Here is an 18837-nt window from a genome sequence, read left to right as displayed (position 1 = left end):
GACAAGGAAATATGGCCCAGACCCTATTTTCAACGCCTGGCTCTGGGCGCCGAAATCTTCGGCGCCCAGCCCTGGGCGCTGAAATTACCTGGGTACGTGTTCTCTCCTAATACTTCTTGGATTAGTGCTCTAAAGTTCTATCTTTCCACGAACTCTTCCCTATAAATACAGCCCCAAATTCAACGTGAAGAGGACACACAATTCATATTCTGAGTATTGACTCCAACCCCTAAGCCTAAGCCTCACGCTGCGAAATTGATCCCGTGTTCTGTCGCAATCGATCCAAAAATCGAACATAACGTATCCTGTCCCTTGTAGCTGAAGAATTAAGCCCGGAAACTTGAGATTCGTTAAATAAAAGGAGAAATAGCAAAGCCAAAGTGGTTAGTTTTCTGAGAACCGTGACGCACCTCTCAAGGGTGCGTCGTAATGTGTCCCTTCGCATGATTTAATCGCTTTCCTCGCCCTTTTATAAAACTGTTAAACTATTAAATCTGATTGTTCTATCACGCCTAATAAAGATAATATCCGGGACAATTGGACTATCATGCTAGGTCCCTTGAATCAATCTAAACAAGATAATCACGATCGATCTAGTATTATGTGTTGCATATTGCTAAAATCAATTCAGATTAGTTTAATAGCTAACGCATGTCCCTTCAATTATTTATGCTGAGCTAGTAAGGATATCCTGCCTCTCGAGTTATCGAAGAGCGAGTACTCCACTCGGTAGTTACAGTCCCCCGAACCCTCAATCTCTTCCCTGCGGGTGTACGTTGAGCGATCCCCACACCAGGGATCACAAGGGAACCTAGGGGTCGTCGTGGTCAAACATAATTGCACTCCCTTTATGTCACGATAACCGGGTTTTGTTAGTTTTTCTCATTGTCGTTAAAAACTGAATGGCGACTCCTATATTACTAGTCAATTGGGTGTAAACTCACAGGAAATCCAATTACACTTGATTTGACAAAAAGAAACGTCACGCCCACGAGGGACGAGGTCACGCGTTAGTCTCGTGCTTTTTCGACCCCCTCACAAGTATTTATATGCTCCTATTTTCTAAAATAAAATAAATAAATAAATAAATAAGAAAAAAAAAAAAAAAGTCGTCGATAATTGGTTGATGGAGCGATGACGTGGCAGCCAAACCCGAGCACGAGCCGCGCACATGGCAAGAGAGATGGCGAGGCATGGGCAGCGAGGGATCTCGCGCACCATCCCTCGCTGGCATCATGATGAGCGACTAGCAAGAAAGTAGAGCAGCGAGGGAGCTAGCGAGCCATCCCTCGCTGCCATGCGCGTGTCTGTAGCAAGCTAAGCGACGAAGCTATAGGCAGCGAGGGAGCTAGCGAGCCATCCCTCGCTGGCCTAGTGAAGTGCAGCAAGACAAGCAACGGAGCAACGAGGCAGCGAGGGATCTCGCGCACCATCCCTCGCTGGCCTAGTGAGGTGCATAGCAAGCAACCATGAAGCGATGAGGCACGACGAGAGGTGTAGCGAGCCAACGAGGGATCTTGCGAGCCAACTAGGGATCTTGTGAGCGACGAATCATGGTGGGCGGCAACTCCAGCGCCTACGCTGGATTGCCAGCGAGCGAGGCAGAAGCTTTGCGTGCAAGGGATGCAAGAGATCTCTCGCTGGCTGTCGAGCCATCCCTCGCTGGATGTTTGAGCATTTTTTTTATGTCATAACTCTCGTTCTATAATACCCGTATGGACGTGTGACCTATCGTTGGAAAGCTCTTTAAGCCTACTTTCTAGCCTAATCAAAATCGTCTCATTCCGATATGTAGAACTTGAGATATGATCAAAAGAGTGAACGCTTGTCCATTTTGATGCTTAGAAAAAATAACGTTTTGCTTCGTTGTTGACTCAAAAGCTATTCCGAGAGACATTGCATGTAATGATCCTTGAGTTTAAATCTCATTCGTTCATCATCCAAATCAACTTTGAACACTTAGAAATCATCCAAATGACCGTAAAATCACTTGAAATATTAAACAAAACACGAAGGGGGCGTAATAGAGTACAATAACGACAACTTATGCAAATGTGACTCTAAATGCAACTAAAATGAGACGAATGCCTAGTAATGCAACCTAAATGCGCCTAAAATACCCTATACAAATAAGATTCATCAGGTATGATTTATATTTTCTTTATATAACCATATTATTTTCTTTTTTTTTGTCTCCTTTCTTGTAGTTGTAATTTGTTGTTTTTCTTTTTTATATAGATTTTTGCTCCTGTTCTGATTGAAGACCCGAAGCATTATTACCTGTTTGTGCTTAGTATGAAAGACAAAAGTGTCTATTTCGTTGATAATATGCTTCTGAAACCAAAAGAGATGGAACAAAGGAAGAAATCTTATTCTGTCTTGGTAAGTTTTTTTTGTAGTTACCTTTTTTTTGTTTTAGTTACTTTATAAATGTTATAGTTACCCTTATATTAGTCTTTATTTTTTAGAGGAACTATATTTTTGACAAGGTTACTATTTGTTTAAAACAGTAACTATGTTTTTAAAATAGTTACTATCTTTTCTAGAAAGTAATTTAACTTTAAAACAGTAATTATGTTTTATAAATAGTTACTGTGTGATTTAATAGGTTAGTACTATAGTTACTATATTATCTGAAAGGTTACTATATGTTATGCAATAGTTACTATATTGTTTAGAAATAATTATGTGTACAAAGAGTTACTCTTTATAAAATATAGTAACTCTTTATACAATAGTTGGTATATGATTCCAAAGGTTACTATATGTTGGTAATAGTTACTATATGATTTTAATGGTTCCTATATGATTCTAATAGTTACTATATGATTTTAATGGTTACTATATGATTTTAATAGTTACTATATGATTTTAATCAACTGGTAATAGTTACTATATGATTTTAATAAGTTACTATATGATTTTAATGGTTACTATATGTTGGTAGTAGTTACTATATGATTCCAAAGGTTACTATATGTTTTGTACAATGTTCTTCATTGGAAAAACTACTGAAAGATATGGATAACATTCATCATGAAGATATTAGAAGCTTCGCATTTATCCCGGTCGGTGGTAATTGGAAGCGAGGTGCTTATGACAAAGACTGTTGTGTCTATTTGATGATGTTTATGATGGTCTTTTATGGTGTTGAAACGGTACAAGATGGTGTTGGGATTTTTGACTTTGATCCCTCGGCAGATGTAAGTTTTTGTGTTAAAAATAATTAATGTTATTCATATTTTCTTTTCATTCTTTATAGTTATTGTTTTGTTATCATAGTTACTGTTTTTATTCTAATAGTTACTGTTCAAATATTTGCAGGAAGATTTCAGGAAGTTTATCAGGGCTTGTATGTGTGGCACCATTGTGTTGTCAGATTTGAATTGTTGCAGAGATGAATTTCTGAAACGAATGGTTGCATTCAGGAAAAACAGGAAACAAGATGTTTTGGATGCCTTAATTAAACAAAGGGAAGAGTTGACGCAGAAATACATGAATGACGCTTCAAAAATTGAAATTGTTGCAAGAAATAGTTCAACAAGGAAATCCAAACATGTTGAAACAGAAGATGAAGCTGAGACAGATGTCATTGTTGAAGAGAAAGGACGTGGCAAAGGCGGGAGACGCGCCAGAGGAGGCAGACGCGGTAAGAGACGTGGACGAGGTGCTTCACGTGGTTAATAATTATTGGTGAAAAAACAATTTAATTTTTTGTGTTAGTATGTAGTCAAATTACTGTTTAGAAAGTACAATTAATTCTAATTTTGATATAGTTACTCTCAGTGATTTTTAATTGTTTGATATATGAGAGTAATTATAACTTTTGCAGTATTTGTATCATATTGTTCAATTTACTCAGTATAAATATAGTTTCTATTTGAATGAAATAGTTACCTTTCTAAAAATATAGTTACTCTTATAAATTTGTAAGTCATATGATTGCATAACGAAAGTTACTATATTGTCAAAATAGTAACTATATTTTATATAGAGTTACTATATGTAAAGAAGGGTGACCACTAAATGTGAAGAGTTAGTATATATAAATAGTGAATAATTTTGTGTATAAATTCAAATAGTTACTATCTTACAGATATAGTTATCTTTAATAAGACTAGTTGTTGGATCGTGCGCTAGCGCGCACGATCCCCCAAGGTACAAAAAATGATCCGGTAAAAAATCTCGGTAAAAGACGGATCTTTATCATGTATTGTTAATGCAAGAAAGATGATAAATGAGAAATATCATGATAAAGTCGTATTATCATGTAATAGACAAGATTCTAAAACGTTCATCTTCTATTGAGATGCTTGCAACTTGTTTTGCACAAGTATCATCTCTATCAAACCTACAATATCAGGTGTTAGCTAGCTTATGTTCTTGGATTCCAGCCACAAAAACATGAACATACTAAACTAATGAACCACACTTTTTCCCAGAAACAACAGTTTTCCCAGTATGCTTATGGCAATATGCAAGTATGCAACCAATGCTCCATATATCCATATATGCAACCAATGCTCCTTATATATATCCATATACAACCAATTCTCCATATACCAACGCTCCATATATGATATATCCATGGCAGGTGTATACTGCATTAGGCAAAGCCAAGAGTCAGATCAATTATCAAAATTAATTTGGGTGCTCACTTTTTACTCTTAAACACCAATTTTGGGATTTGCTTTTTTCAGCAAAATTTGGATCATGTGAATTGGTAAATTTCTTTATTAAAAGTCCAGAAAAATAACTGAAAAACTTACTTTGAAGCAATTAGTGTACGAGTTCTCCCACTCACTTCAAGCTTCTCCAGCTCCCACAAGTCGTCATCGTTGCTCTTAAACAGTTTATATCTCCTGAAGTTGTAAGTTACATTAACATATTGAATAGTAGAAAATAAATTAATAAGTAGATTCCACCTCTTTCCATTTCTAGGTATAAAACAAAAGACTCACAAACACCCATAAAAAAATCCCACTTGAGCAACGCCCGATTATTTCGACCAAGCAATATATGTTGTAGCATCTCAAAACTAAAATAAATGGCTTACTGAGTGTGGTTGTTGATGCCATGATGAACCGAGCAATATATCCACGGTGATCAGGATAAATGATCAGGCTATTAGTTGGACCTGTTGTAAGAAGAAGGGTACGTTGGCTGCATTGTCACACAGAAGATGTAATGCAGAGGGTGAAATATTTCGTCTTTAGAGATCCCTTTTATAAATAATTAATTTACATAGGAAAAGAACCTTTCACTTAGCTTGTTTCACATAAACGGACTTAGAAATGTCTTCAACAAATGTCAGGCCTTTAGAGCTTGTTGAAGTCTTAGTTGAACTGGAATTGCCATCATTAATAGCATCATACTGGCCAGAGCCATTTGATCGACCATTTTCCTTCGTAGTGGACCTCTCAACTATATGTTCCAACACATCAACTATCTTCTGCAGATGCCAAGGTCTAAATTCACAGAAAAGGTTGTTGCTTGGCTCAATGGTATTGCTTCAGATCCTTACACTCTAAATTGAATACAAAAGCCAAGGTGTTCAAACCTTTTCATGGGAAATACCTGTCATAAAATGTATTTCATATATATATATCAACAACAGATAAGAGAAGAAATTAACAAGGAGCGGCAAAGTAGATAATAGGGATTCAATGCAGCTTTAATCTCAGAATATTATGACAGTGATATATCTTCAACAAATTCATTATTTATTACTTGAGAGGTGTAACTCAAAAGTCAATACATCAGTTATACCAATAAAACTGAACGAGACAAAGTACATCCTGAAATTACACTGACCTTAAGATCCCTAACAAGGTCCTCCCTTGAATGAGAAGCAGAAATGTATATACGTTCCCTTGCCAACAATAGTGTTGTTGCTGGCAATCTAACAACAACAACAACAACCTGTGATTTTATGCACCAAGACACAAATTAATAACAAAACCAACCTCGTAAGAGCTAGACCAATCAATCTTAAATAAGACAAATAATGACATGGTAATATGCTCACATTTTGCTTGAGGCATTGCCTAGTAAATGCAAGAATTTTAGACAGATTGTAAAGAACTATGGGCATTACCAGGGAGTCATTATCCTCGAGGACCTCAAAACCCATCTTTTGTAGTTCTGACCGGAAAGAAATTACTGTTTTCACGTATTCTAGCCAACTTTTGATCACCTGAGATCCATGAATGGTAGCGTAAGTCAGCATAGAACTATGAAAGACAAAGTTACTTCAAACAATGTAAACATGCATAGTAAAGGACAGGTATATTATATTACACCTCTATTGGAACCATGCTCTCCAAGAAGAACCTTAATTGCACACACAATTTTTTGTGCAGCTGGTGGTGAAATTGATGTCCCATAAAGATGAGTCGGACATGCGTACTTAAGATATTGAATAAGCTCCTGCATCACAAGGGATTATATGAAAATTAGATTGAGCTGACAATGGTCTAATCAACTACAACAAACCTGCATGTAGAGGTAAATCGAACCTTTGAGCCAACAATATAACCACCACACGATCCAAATGGTTTTGTGAAAATTCCCATCATGACATCCACATCATCCGTATGCCCGTATTAACGTCTAAGAGCTTACAGACACCTCTATCAGTTTTCTACAGCTCCAATGTTGTGTGCCTCATCTAGATAAATATATGCCTAAAATAAAGAGGGAAAAGCTGAAGTTGAATCAAACCAAGAAATGCATAGGATAACAAGCTTCAAGGAGGTCTCTCACTTTGTTAGTCCAGGTCTAGACTTTGCAAACCAGAAAAGAGAAGGAATCAATTGTTAGGTACACATCATTAGAAGTTGCAAACTCATCCCACAAGGCTTACAAGTTACAACAAAACACGTTATTTCAAACACTTCATCTTGCATACAACCACATAAGCAAATGACCAGTTTACTCCAATCTAACAGCGGAAAGGAGATCAAGAAGTCACCTCCTGCCTTAATTTCAAAAGCATCAAAACTCCACGAAAGATTAAACAGAGAATGTAACAATTATTTTCATCCAAGGTATGATTGGCAATAAATCTACAGACAAATGTCGTTCATGTTAACTATTACGTGGATCCCTTTAACTCAAGAAACAGGATCTATGATGTTCAATTGGTTCATGATGAGTTGCTAAAATCTTGATATGACATTTAGACCAACATTTTCACATATTCTAGTACAAACATTCATCCTAGATATGATTCTAAAAATTCTGAATGGAGAAACATAATCTATGATGTTCAGTTGGTTCCTGATGAGCTGCTAAAATCTTAGCATGACATTTAGACCAACCTTTTCACATATTCTAGTACAATCATTCATCCTAGATGTGGTTCTAAAAATTCTGAATGGAATTAAAATGGAAATTGGATTATTGAAGCAGAAAGAAAAAAATTATACTCGGTGAATAGACCCTCCAAGGAAAATTAATGGCGGAAATGAAATGGGGAGAGAGAAACATGGGGATGTATATCCAATTTACACCTAAAATATTCGAAGCTTCTAAAAGTGTCATAAGGGGTTGACGACATATTAAAATTTCCTGATGAAACAACAGTAATGTCATCCGGGATTCATTTTCATCTTTGCATCCAAGCAATGTTTCCAAGTATATAATTTAGTCCTAATTTGTCATTTGAACCTCAGGATATGTGCATTAGTAACTTTTTCTAGTCCTAAATTGTCATGTGAACCTCAAGATATGTGCATTTGTAACATTTTCTCTTAGACCATTTATCCCTTATTATAGCTAAAGAAACAAATACATACCAATAACCATTAACGTAGCAAATTCAGGTTTCATCTGCCCAGATCTAATGTCTTGGTTCATGTCAATTTCAGGTTATGGAAACGCAAAAAATATTGCATGATACATCAGGTAATGTCTTAAAAATACTGGTCAAATCATATCCCACCCAAGTTTACATGTGTTTAATCGTGTCATGTGGTTAACATGCTTTATGAGTAATTTTAACCAACTTTGGGTTTTAAAAAATTACCAGCTTTAGTTATCATTTTGCGATAGTCAAATAAAACATAAAACTTTTTGAAAGATTTCCAATTTCCCTAAAAGTTACAAATACAAAAAGATATACAACCAAAAATAGAAATGAGAATGTATGAAATTAATCACCAAAAAAAAATACAGATCATGCAAAGTTCATCCTCCATACCTTGTATTTTTTGCATATAGCAACTATCTCGGGAAGTTTGCGAACTCTCTTTCCATACTGTATATACCCTCCACAAGAACAATGATTTTCTTCCATGGTCTGTGTGTCCTGGGTTGACCCCGGGCAATTTGTTCTCTCAAAACTTTCTCCAACTCAGTTTGAATGGGATTGAAAATAGAGCAAGTCAGAGAGGAAAAAGCAAGTAAATTAAACATAAAAAAAAGATACTCTTAAAATTTTACTTCAGTGGAAAATGAAGTTCTCTACATGACAATATAAGCAGGTTGTCTAAAATGACTCACTATTGTGCTGGAAAACGCAAACGGTATCCCCTGATCTACGAGCACTATTAATAATGGAGAACCTACCCTGTTGTCGAACATCGAGAGAAAAAATTGTTAAGGTCCATTAATTTCCTTACTCCAAATTATTTAATGCACTTAATGAAAGACTTGTTTCACAAAATTTGCCCCAATACGTCCATATTAGGAGAGGGATTTGTAGCATATCCCATTCCAGTGAAATCAAAAGAATAAACATAAGGCTAAAGGTTAAGTTTTGAAAATGTAAATGAAACATATTTTAAAGTCTTATTATTATCATTGGAATAACACACAGTGAGAAACAGAAAATAAGCTACCCCAAATATCATTTCCACATAACCCATCTTAATAAAGGAAAATTGTACAAACCCTCAACCCCCAACCTCGCATCATCATAACATACAATTCTCCTCATCTTTTAATATGCTTACAGTTAATTTATGCCAACTCTCCTATAATATTAGTCTTATAACAGTTATTGGATAATTAGTTTACTAATTTTGCATAGGACACTTAAATATTATGCATAGTAGACCAAAATTACAGCTTACCTTTGGCTTCTGATGGTGTTATCGGGAAGTCAGATAGCAAACCATTCACAGAGAAGTACGCATTGTCGATGAAAGAAAGATACTCTTCAACTGGGTTGTAAGTTGTAACTATAGTTGTATGCAAAATTAGCATCAGCAGTAGCCACTTCTTGGGTTTTTCATAGCTTTCACCAACATCACAACAACCGGTTCTCTGATTGTTCAAAACATTATTTGGTTCCTCAAAATAAAATGGGAGAAGATGGTGAAGATTTAGAGTAAGAAGGGAGGGGGAGGTAAGGAGGAAAGATGAAAAGTGTTTTATTCCCTTTCTAATGGAAAAAAGGTTTTTCCACCTTTGAGGGAGGTATGGAAAATTATTTTTCATCCTTTGTCAAACCAAACAACGTAGAATGATTGAAAAGAGGAAATTATTTTCCACAAAAACGTTTTACACCCTACCAGACGGAGCCTAAGTGCTGGTAATTCTAGTTGGTCAATCCATGCTCATTGCATCACTCAACGCAACCCAAGTAAGGGCATCTATAGAAGTACAACCATAAAACAAAAAAAAGTACATACTCTTAGTTAAGGTGACAACATTTAACGAAATCCCAAAATCATATAGCCATGATTTCGAACACCTGCTATTTAGCTTACATCAAGCTGCTAAATCAAAGTTGATTAGAAACCAAGCCAGGACTCAAGAGTTTTCACAATCAATCTACATTAAGTGCTCCCAACTTCCCATGTGCCAACTATCAGCTAAACCAAAATTCTCACAACCAAAATAGGCCGGTTTGAAAGTTGTGCCTCCTTGGTATAACATTCAACTAAAAACACATACAATTTAGAAATGCGGAGCATATTCCACACCAAAAAAGTTACATAGCAAGACCAAGAAAGCGAAGGGTTTTCTATAAAAGTCCAATTACACCATATTAATTGAAATGAATACTAAGATTAAAGCTGCAAAAGTATTATTTGGAAACGCAAATTAGCTTTTCTCAACCCTCCTAAATCAACTAAAAAGGCACCCAATTCAAACACGACTTGCAAATTTTCCAATAAAACACCCAAAATAATTCTTTGTGAATCCAATTACAAAAGATTAGTTTAAATGAATAATATCCAAGAGCTTGAGCCAGATTCAGCAATTTTTGAAAATTACGAATAAACTCGAACATAAACTTACTACCATGGAAGCAAGAGTGGAGTAACGAATAGCCAATCTTCTAGTATGATTCAATGTTCACAGACCTTAATCCAATCCTCGATTCCAAACGCTCAATTAAACCCTGCAAATTCAAACACCCAATTGAACTAAAAAGCAACGAAATGGGGAAATTAATTCCACAATCAGATCTACCATTTTGAGAATTCACAGAGTAAGAAAATAAAAGAGATACTCATCTTTGAGATTTTCATCAAGAACCATAGCCACAGTAGAAGATTCATCGAAAACCCTAGCCGCCATTGTAGTATCATATTCATCAAAAACCATAGCCGTCAACTCCGGCACCAACATCGAAGAAATTAGTCCGTGAATAGTACTCAAAGGTCAGAATAATTAAAAAGTTCGCCAAATAAACAAGGCGTCCCACAAGGCGGCGATATGCCTCGGGATCTGCGAGAAGCGGGCCATCTGCAAGGCTCAAACAATGATTTTGCTCAATAGGGAATCCACAAGGCTTAGCCCCAGATAATCCTGCTTCAGTGATAATATCTAAAGTATACTTTCGTTGACACAAAAACAACCCTAAGGCACTGCGTGCCACTTCAATGCCAAGAAAGTACTTCAACGAGCCTAAATCTTTCATCTTGAAGCAATCACTCAAATATGACTTGAAAGTATTAATCGCAGCGGAATCATTCCCAGAGATAATGAGATCGTCAACGTAAACCAACACATTGATTTGAACTGTGCCTTTAGTGTAAGTGAACAAAGAGTAGTCCGAATAGGACTGAAGAAAGCCAAAAGTTTTAAGAGCTTGAACCAACTTTTCAAACCAACATCGAGGAGCCTGTTTTAATCCGTACAAGGATTTGCGAAGACGACATACCAATTTTGGGTTCGAGCACTCAAACCCAGGGGGTAATTTCATGTAAACTTCTTCTTCAAGATCACCATGTAGAAATGCGTTGTGAACATCCATCTGATGGAGATGCCAATTTTTAGAAGCAGCTATAGCAAGAAAAGAACGAACCGTAGTCATTTTAGCAACTGGGGCAAATGTCTCATTATAATCAATACCTTCTTTTTGATGATTTCCCAAAACAACCAATCTAGACTTGAGGCGTTCAATATCGCCGCTTGAGAAAAATTTTGTTCTGTAGACCCATTGGCTGCCCAAAGCATGTTTTCCAGGAGGAAGTTCCTCAAGAGTCCATGTCCCATTATCCTCTAAGGCTCGGATTTCTTCCTGCATTGATTTCTTCCATCCATCATCTCGCATGGCCTCCTTAAAGACTTTGGATCTTTACCAGAAATAATAGCTGCCAAAAACTTACGATAATTTACAGAGAAATTATTGCAATTAATATAATGTGCAATAGGATAAGGAGTACCTGAGGAGCGATGTGGAGACGGAGTAGAAGAAGATGGACTTTCTGCAATCACCGTGTGAGTTACATAATCTCGTAACCAATAAGGGGGATTTTTTTCCCTTAAACCTCGGCCCAATTCTGAATGGGTGATGATAAAGGTCGCAAGTTGCGATGACATTTAGTTGTCGCAATCTTACGTGTCGCTGTTTAATTGGTACATATAGGCGCCACGTAGGCTATGCATCATTAGAATATTTTTACTATCAATGCATTATTTTTACTATGAAATTATGTAAATAAGGTAGTCGATATAAAGAAGGAAACAAATTAGAATATTAAGATTTTTTTACCTTTTTTTGAAAAATGTATAATAGTTATATAAGTTAAATATTTTAGTTTCCAATTTAAATCATGACACACAAGTATGCCATGTCATCGTTGTGACACAGCTTAAAGGTCGCATGTTGCGACCTTTATCATTTTCGATTCTGAATTTAGAGTCTCATTTGTTGTTGTAGCCGGTTGGGACTGTACATGAGTTTGTAGTTGAGCCGTGGGTGAAACAGCAGAGAGGGGCATGGGCGGATCCGTTTGTGAGGATGAAGCAGATGTTGTGGGTAAATGGGGTAGAGAGGCAGGTGCCTGCTGGGCCATAGGTGAGTGTGGGAGTTGGTCAGTATGTTGTTGGTCCGTGTGTGAGCATTGTGAGGAAGGTGAGTTATTTTTAATAGTAGTGGGATCATGTAAAGGAATAATGTCGTTAATTGGTTCATTTGGCAACAAACTAGCAGACTCATCAATTGGAACATTATAATTATGAATAGAAAAATCATAATCAACGTCATCTTCACTAAATAGCGGTACAATTGAATGGGGCTCAATGTTCACATCCTCCGTATCAACAAATGGATATATATCCTCAAAAAATTTAACATCTCGAGACACAAAAAATTCCTTTATATCTAAATCAAATACCGTCCATCCCTTTTTTTCAAATGGATACCCCAAAAATACACACTTACGACTTCTACTCTCAAATTTATCCCCCTTTGTTTTTTGATTATGAGCAAAGCACAAACAACCAAACGTATGTAAAGCATCATAAGAAGGCGGGTAACCAAATAATGTTTCGAATGGTGTTTTATTATTCAAAACAGGGGATGGGGTACGATTGATTAAATGAGCGGAAGTGAGAACGCATTCTCCCCAAAAATAAATAGGTAATTTTGCTTGAAATCTCAAAGCTCGAGCGACATTCAGAATGTGTTTATGCTTTCTCTCAACCCGCCCATTTTGTTGTGGGGTACCAACACATGAGGTGAAGAATAAAACTCCAGTGGCAGAAAAATAATCCTGCAAACAATTAAATTCCGTTCCATTATCACTTTGCACTATTTTAATTGTTTGAGAAAATTGGCGATCAACCATTGCAATAAAATTCATGAAAACACGAAAGACCTCAGTTTTGTCATCCAACAAATAAACCCATACGGCTCTAGAAAAATCATCAACTATAGTAAAAAAAATAGCGAGCTCCACAAGAAGAGGCGTGTCTATATGGACCCCACAAATCACAATGTATTTTCTCAAAAATACGAGTGGCTTTATTGTCACTAATAGGAAATTTATCTCTAGGATGCTTAGCACGAAAACAAACTTCACAAGCTTTATTTAAATTACCCTTAAGGTTAAGAACTGGAGGAAGTAACTTTACTACTTTTTCTGAGGGGTGCCCCATCCTTTTGTGCCACAACTCCAAAGTCGTCGTTGCTCCATTCACTGAAACATGTTGCACCGAATCAACTTCTCTGAAGTAGTAAAGTCCATCTCGTCTAACTCCCGTTCCAATCAGCGTCCCCGTTTTATCCTGTATAGCACACGTAAAAGAATTAAATTTGACAACACTCTGTAAATCATCATTTAATTGGGAAACAGAGAGTAAGTTGCAGCTAAATTGTGGAACATAAAGCACATTTTTTAGAATAATATTTTCTGATAGCCGGACCGAGCCTTTTTGCGTAGCATTCTCCGTTTTTCCATTGGGGAGTGAGATGGGACATTCATAAATAATATTCGAAATATCAAACAACCAACACTTATCACCTGTGACATGATGGATTGCTCCAGTGTCAATAATCCACAAATCAGTAGTAAACGTACAATTTAAACGATTATTTGGAAATTTAGTGGTACCGAGGAGGCCAGAAAACGCCTTCAATTGGTCGGCAAAGAACAGTTGCGTATGGGCTGCCATTGAGAAAAAGGAAAAAAATGTTTATGCTTGGGACATTTTGAGGCCTGATACCATGTCAAATCTGTATTGATGCATCAAAAGCTTGCGTATTATATCATAATCATCAAATATATATAGTACACTAGAGAAGTAGAGATTGATAATTCTATTGGGCCTAGGTAATCAGCTATACCAAAATATATCCTAACAAATACTAAACTCACGTAACTACAAGCTAGAGATTTAAGTGAACATTAACTCTAACTCTAGTATTAGAATTATATCCTAATTCTATTTGATATACTTCCGTAATACTTATATCTAAGAGAAATACTCCACGACGGTTCCTCCTCTTCCTTCTCTTCCAGTTCAGATCTCCAAAATATGGAGTTGGATGTGAAGATCAGAAGTGGAAGACAAGGGAGGAAGGAGACGCAACGAAAGTTTGAAAGTATGCAGTGAAAGGGAAGAAAAAAGGGAAATCAACTGGGCATATCAGAAATGAAACTACCGAAATGGCGAAGAGGAAAGGGGGAAACCCCAAAAGAACAAAGAGGAAGGGAAGCAGTGAAAGTGAAGACTGAAGAGAGAGAGGTGGCACGAACACAACGCTGGATGAAGAAGCCACGTGGCATAAGCTGGACAGAAGGGCAATATGAGTAATACAGAGATATGAGTGGGGGAAAAAATGACAAAACACTATTGCTGCAATAGTAAATCCAAGTTTACATGTTTTAAAGTGTTAGGATACAATTACTCTCTTTTTTATGGTATTTTATTATTTGATAAACAGATAGTTACTATAAGTCATTTTGATTGCATAATATTTTTTTTAGAATAGTAACTATATTGTATTAAGAGTTACTATATTGTCAAAATAGTAACTATAAAGAGTTACTATATTGTCAAAATAGTAACTATATTTTATAAAGAGTTACTATATTGTCAAAATAGTAACTATATTGTATTAAGAGTTACTATATTGTCAAAATAGTAACTATATTTTATAAAGAGTTACTATATTTTCAGAATAGTAACTATATTGTATTAAGAGTTACTATATTGTCAAAATAGTAAATATATTTTATAAAGAGTTACTATATTGTCAAAACTATAATATAAACACTCAGTAATTTTTTTATAAATTATAAGTTACGTATTTACTCAATTACATATATAGTTATATTTTGCAAGATATAGTTATTTTGTTTTTGTAAATTTTACTTGATAAATAAAAATTGTGTGTTTTACAGAGAGTTACTATACGTTCAGTATAGTAACTATGTATGGTAAAGGAGAACTATATTATAAACACTCAATAAATTTGTTTAAAAATGTTGAAGTAACTGTATATGATAATAAAACAAGAACATCACTAAAATAGCTAGTTGTTCTTTAGGTATAAATAATTGAATATTTGGTGTCTTGGATCCAAATTCGATCTTTGTGTTTTTTTTTCCCTTTCTTTGATGGCTGCTTGTAATTGTCATATTGACTCTTTATTCTCTTCTTACTCTTTCCTTTAGTATTAGCACGATCAGGATCAAGCACAATTGTTATTTCAGAATTAGTTGATTCCCCGTCTTGTGTTTCTCGTTGTGCTTCAGCTTTTGCCTTTTCTTGTTCTGCTATCTTTGCCGCTTCTTCTTTTGCCTTCCTTTCTTCTTCCTTTTTTATGATTTCATCAACTTCTTTATTATCCGTTTTAAACTTCTCCTCGATTTTCTGGCCTTTGCTATCTTATGCCCTTTCAAAATTAAGTTATAGTATCTGTGGTATAAAGTTTAAGTGTTAAGTAAAATATCAACTGTAATTGTAACTATGTGAAAATGAACTAATGTATATTGAAAAAATTACCTTCTGATCATATGTAATCTCCAACTAGTAAAATTGTTGATTTCACCTTTCTCCCTTTTTATTGTATCAACCCTTTCCCATATCTGTTTCTTTGCATATCTAGTCCATCTTGTTGTTATGTAACGATCTGGAATTGTATTGATTGAATGTAAATGCAATATTCTCAAACAATGGAAGCACAACCATCCAGATTCTTCAAAGTTTTTGCATGTGCAAGTGACGGTTGAATCTTCCATTTTGAATTGAACTTCTTGCCTTGATCCTGTTAGATTATTTACATATAATATAATATTATTCAAAAGAACATATACTCCAAATATTAAATAAAGATTTATAGTTTTTTTACCTGTTATTCCTTCTATCCACACCTCAAAAAACACTGCTCTTCCAACATTTCCCTTGAACTTTGCACTACTTGCCACAGAAAGCTTGGACTCTTCTTCAAAATCACGGAAAAGTGTTATCGTGTATACATTTGCTGCCTGTTTTAATATAACACTCATACTTAGCTCTGAAGTAGGTATTCCCCTTGTACAGTCAAAGTCGTCTTTTTCTTCGGTTTTTCTCCATCGATTTATTGTAGCTTGAAAAATACTATAGAACTCTGTTAATGTTGTACTTTTATTTGCTTTAAATCCAACAGCATGGTTTGTACTTTCACTTCTTTGTGAAGAAAGTATACCGGCAGAAAAAAAATCTTTACTTAAAGCTGTACAACATTTTTCTTTAAGACCATACAATCTGTTGAACCAGTCATCCTTTTCCAGCTTAAAAGTGTTGATCATAGATTTCCAAGTTTCTTCAAAATCATTTGGTGTTATACACCCACTTAAACACTTGTAGAATGCGTTTTTGAAGTTTTTATCAGACTTCAATAAACCAAACCTACTGTTTGCATTTTTACTCAAGTGCCACAAGCATAACCCGTGTCTTGAAGAAGGAAAAACCTGAAAAACAATAATGAATATACATAGTTCCACAAAATAGTAACTATATTTTATAAAGAGTTACTATATTTTATAAAGAGTTACTATATTGTCAAAATAGTAACTATATTGTATTAAGAGTTTCTATATTATCAAAATAGTAACTATATTTTATAAAGAGTTACTATATTGTCAAAATAGTAACTATATTTTATAAAGTGTTACTATAATTTCAGAATAGTAACTATATTGTATTAAGAGTTACTATATTGTCAAAATAGTAACTATATTTTATAAAGAGTTACTATAGTGTCAAAATAGTAACTATATTTTATAAAGAGTTATTATATTGTCAAAATAGTAACTATAATATATGAAGAGGTACCTGTTCTATTCCAGCAGCAATAGCTGCATCTTGATCAGTGAAAATTGATATATGGTGCTTTCCTCCCATAGCCTTCAGAAAAGTTTCAAACACCCAAACGAAAGATTCTGTGGTTTCATCCCCAATGAAAGCACAAGCAAACATTGTGTTTTTCCAATGGTTATTGATACCAACAAATGGAGCACATATGAGATTGTACTTATTGGTTCTGAATGTAGTATCAAAAACTAGAACATCTCCATATATTTTGTAATCTTCTCTCATCATAGAATCCCTCCAAAATAGACACTCAACTTTTCCTTCAGCATTGAGTCTTACTCTGAAAAAGAACTCGGGATCTATTGATTGTATGTCATACAGTTTGTTCACTAGTGTTTGTGAATCCTTGCCATCAATTTGCTTCAATTTTAACTTGTAGCAGTAGTTTAGATGATCAATCATCGTATGACCTACATAGTCGTCTCCACCAGTTTCTGTTGACATATATCTATAAGACTCCATTGGTCTTAGACCACATTCTGACATTGCCTCAATAGCTTCTTTTTTAGGTTCTGTCATTTGTCGTTCCGATCGGTGGAGATAATTACTTATTTCTCTTGTCAATGGGTGATTATGTACCACTACATGCTTTTCTATTTCAAAATCTCCATTTTCATTCTTCTTTGCAAATATTTGAGCTTCACATTTTGTTCTTGTTATCATAACCCTCTTTCTCCTTTCTTTCTTCTTTGCATCTGATTGATCATCTTCATTTTTGAGTTCTTTGTTTTTAGGAGGGTCTCTTATTCCAGCAGCAGAGCAGTAGAAGTATTTTCCATTAACAATTGTGGTTCCTTCTTTATATCTATTCTTCCCTTTTCGTACACTAAAACCAATAATAGCAGCATGTTTGCAATATAGATCATAAATCTCATCGGTTGTTTTCCTTGCTTCTCCAATTAAACTGCCATCTAATTCTTTATCAATATTTTGTTCTTGCTCATTATTTGGATTTTCAAAGATGTTGTGGTTTGTATCAATTGAATGTATTATTGAACCTGTACAAATACAAATATAGTTATCATTAAATGTGATAGTTACTCTTCATTTTATATAGTTACTCTTTATATGTTATAGTTACTCTATAGTTATCTTTTATACACTATAGTTATCATTATCTTTGGTTTAGTAAATGTAGGTATATATAGTTATCTTTTATATTCTATAGTTATCTTTTATGTACTATAGTTATCTTTCATACACTAAGTTACCATTACTTAATTACCCTAAGTTCCTCAGGATCTACGGTTAATATAGTTACTCTTTATATGTTATAGTTACTCTATATTTAACATAGTTACTTAGGATCCATTGATTGTTATAGTTACTCTATAGTTCATATAGTTACTCTTTATATGTTATAGTTACTCTATATTTAACATACTTACTTAGAATCTATTGATTGTTATAGTTACTCTACAGTTAATATAATTATTCTTTATATGTTATAGTTACTATAAGTTAAATGTAGTTTATTTCTTATATAGATTATTTCGTTATGTGAAGTTACTCTATAATTAATATAGTTACCTTTTATAAATTATAGTTACTTTATTATAAATATAGTTATCATTATATGTGATAGTTACTCTTCATTTTATATAGTTACTGTTTATATATTATAGTTACTCACAGTTAATATAACTCCTGTTTATATGTGATAGTTACTCTACAGTATATAGTTCCTCTTTATATGTGATAGTTACTCTTCATTTTATATAGTTAGTCTCTATATTTTATAGTTACTCTACAGTTACTATAAGTCCTGTCTATATGAGATAGTTACTCTACATT

At 34.7% G+C, this 18837-nt stretch overlaps 1 protein-coding gene, 1 long non-coding RNA gene and 1 pseudogene across 2 annotated transcripts; all 3 read right to left on the bottom strand.

Annotated features, from left to right (window-relative positions):
* Positions 1–4211: 4211 nt before the first annotated feature.
* Positions 4212–5922, bottom strand: LOC110788672 (uncharacterized). The gene is made up of 5 exons (XR_002533421.2): positions 5815–5922; positions 5258–5577; positions 5057–5163; positions 4770–4862; positions 4212–4601 (listed from the first exon to the last, which is right to left on the bottom strand). It is a non-coding gene; the product is annotated as an uncharacterized lncRNA (long non-coding RNA).
* Positions 5923–5930: 8 nt separating this feature from the next.
* Positions 5931–7860, bottom strand: LOC110788688 (long chain base biosynthesis protein 2b-like; annotated as a pseudogene).
* A 348-nt stretch (positions 7861–8208) lies between these two features.
* LOC130459108 (uncharacterized) lies at positions 8209–9447 on the bottom strand. Its single transcript, XM_056826637.1, has 2 exons — positions 9078–9447; positions 8209–8345 (listed from the first exon to the last, which is right to left on the bottom strand). The coding sequence occupies exons 1-2, from the start codon at positions 9442–9444 to the stop codon at positions 8227–8229; spliced, it is 486 nt and encodes a 161-aa protein (XP_056682615.1). The 5' UTR covers positions 9445–9447; the 3' UTR covers positions 8209–8226.
* Positions 9448–18837: the final 9390 nt, after the last annotated feature.

This window comes from Spinacia oleracea, chromosome 4, assembly GCF_020520425.1.
Source record: "Spinacia oleracea cultivar Varoflay chromosome 4, BTI_SOV_V1, whole genome shotgun sequence".
Classification (NCBI taxonomy): domain Eukaryota; kingdom Viridiplantae; phylum Streptophyta; class Magnoliopsida; order Caryophyllales; family Amaranthaceae; genus Spinacia; species Spinacia oleracea.
This window is presented reverse-complemented; position numbering and strand designations above follow the sequence as displayed.

Excerpts from the sequence above, each read along its gene's own strand:
- LOC130459108 (XM_056826637.1), bottom strand. The coding sequence starts at position 9,444 with ATGAAAAATAATTTTCCATACCTCCCTCAAAGGTGGAAAAACCTTTTT. Across the intron at positions 8,346-9,077 it reads AACACCATCAGAAGCCAAAG|TTTTGAGAGAACAAATTGCC; the intron begins GTAAGCTGTAAT and ends AGTTGGAGAAAG.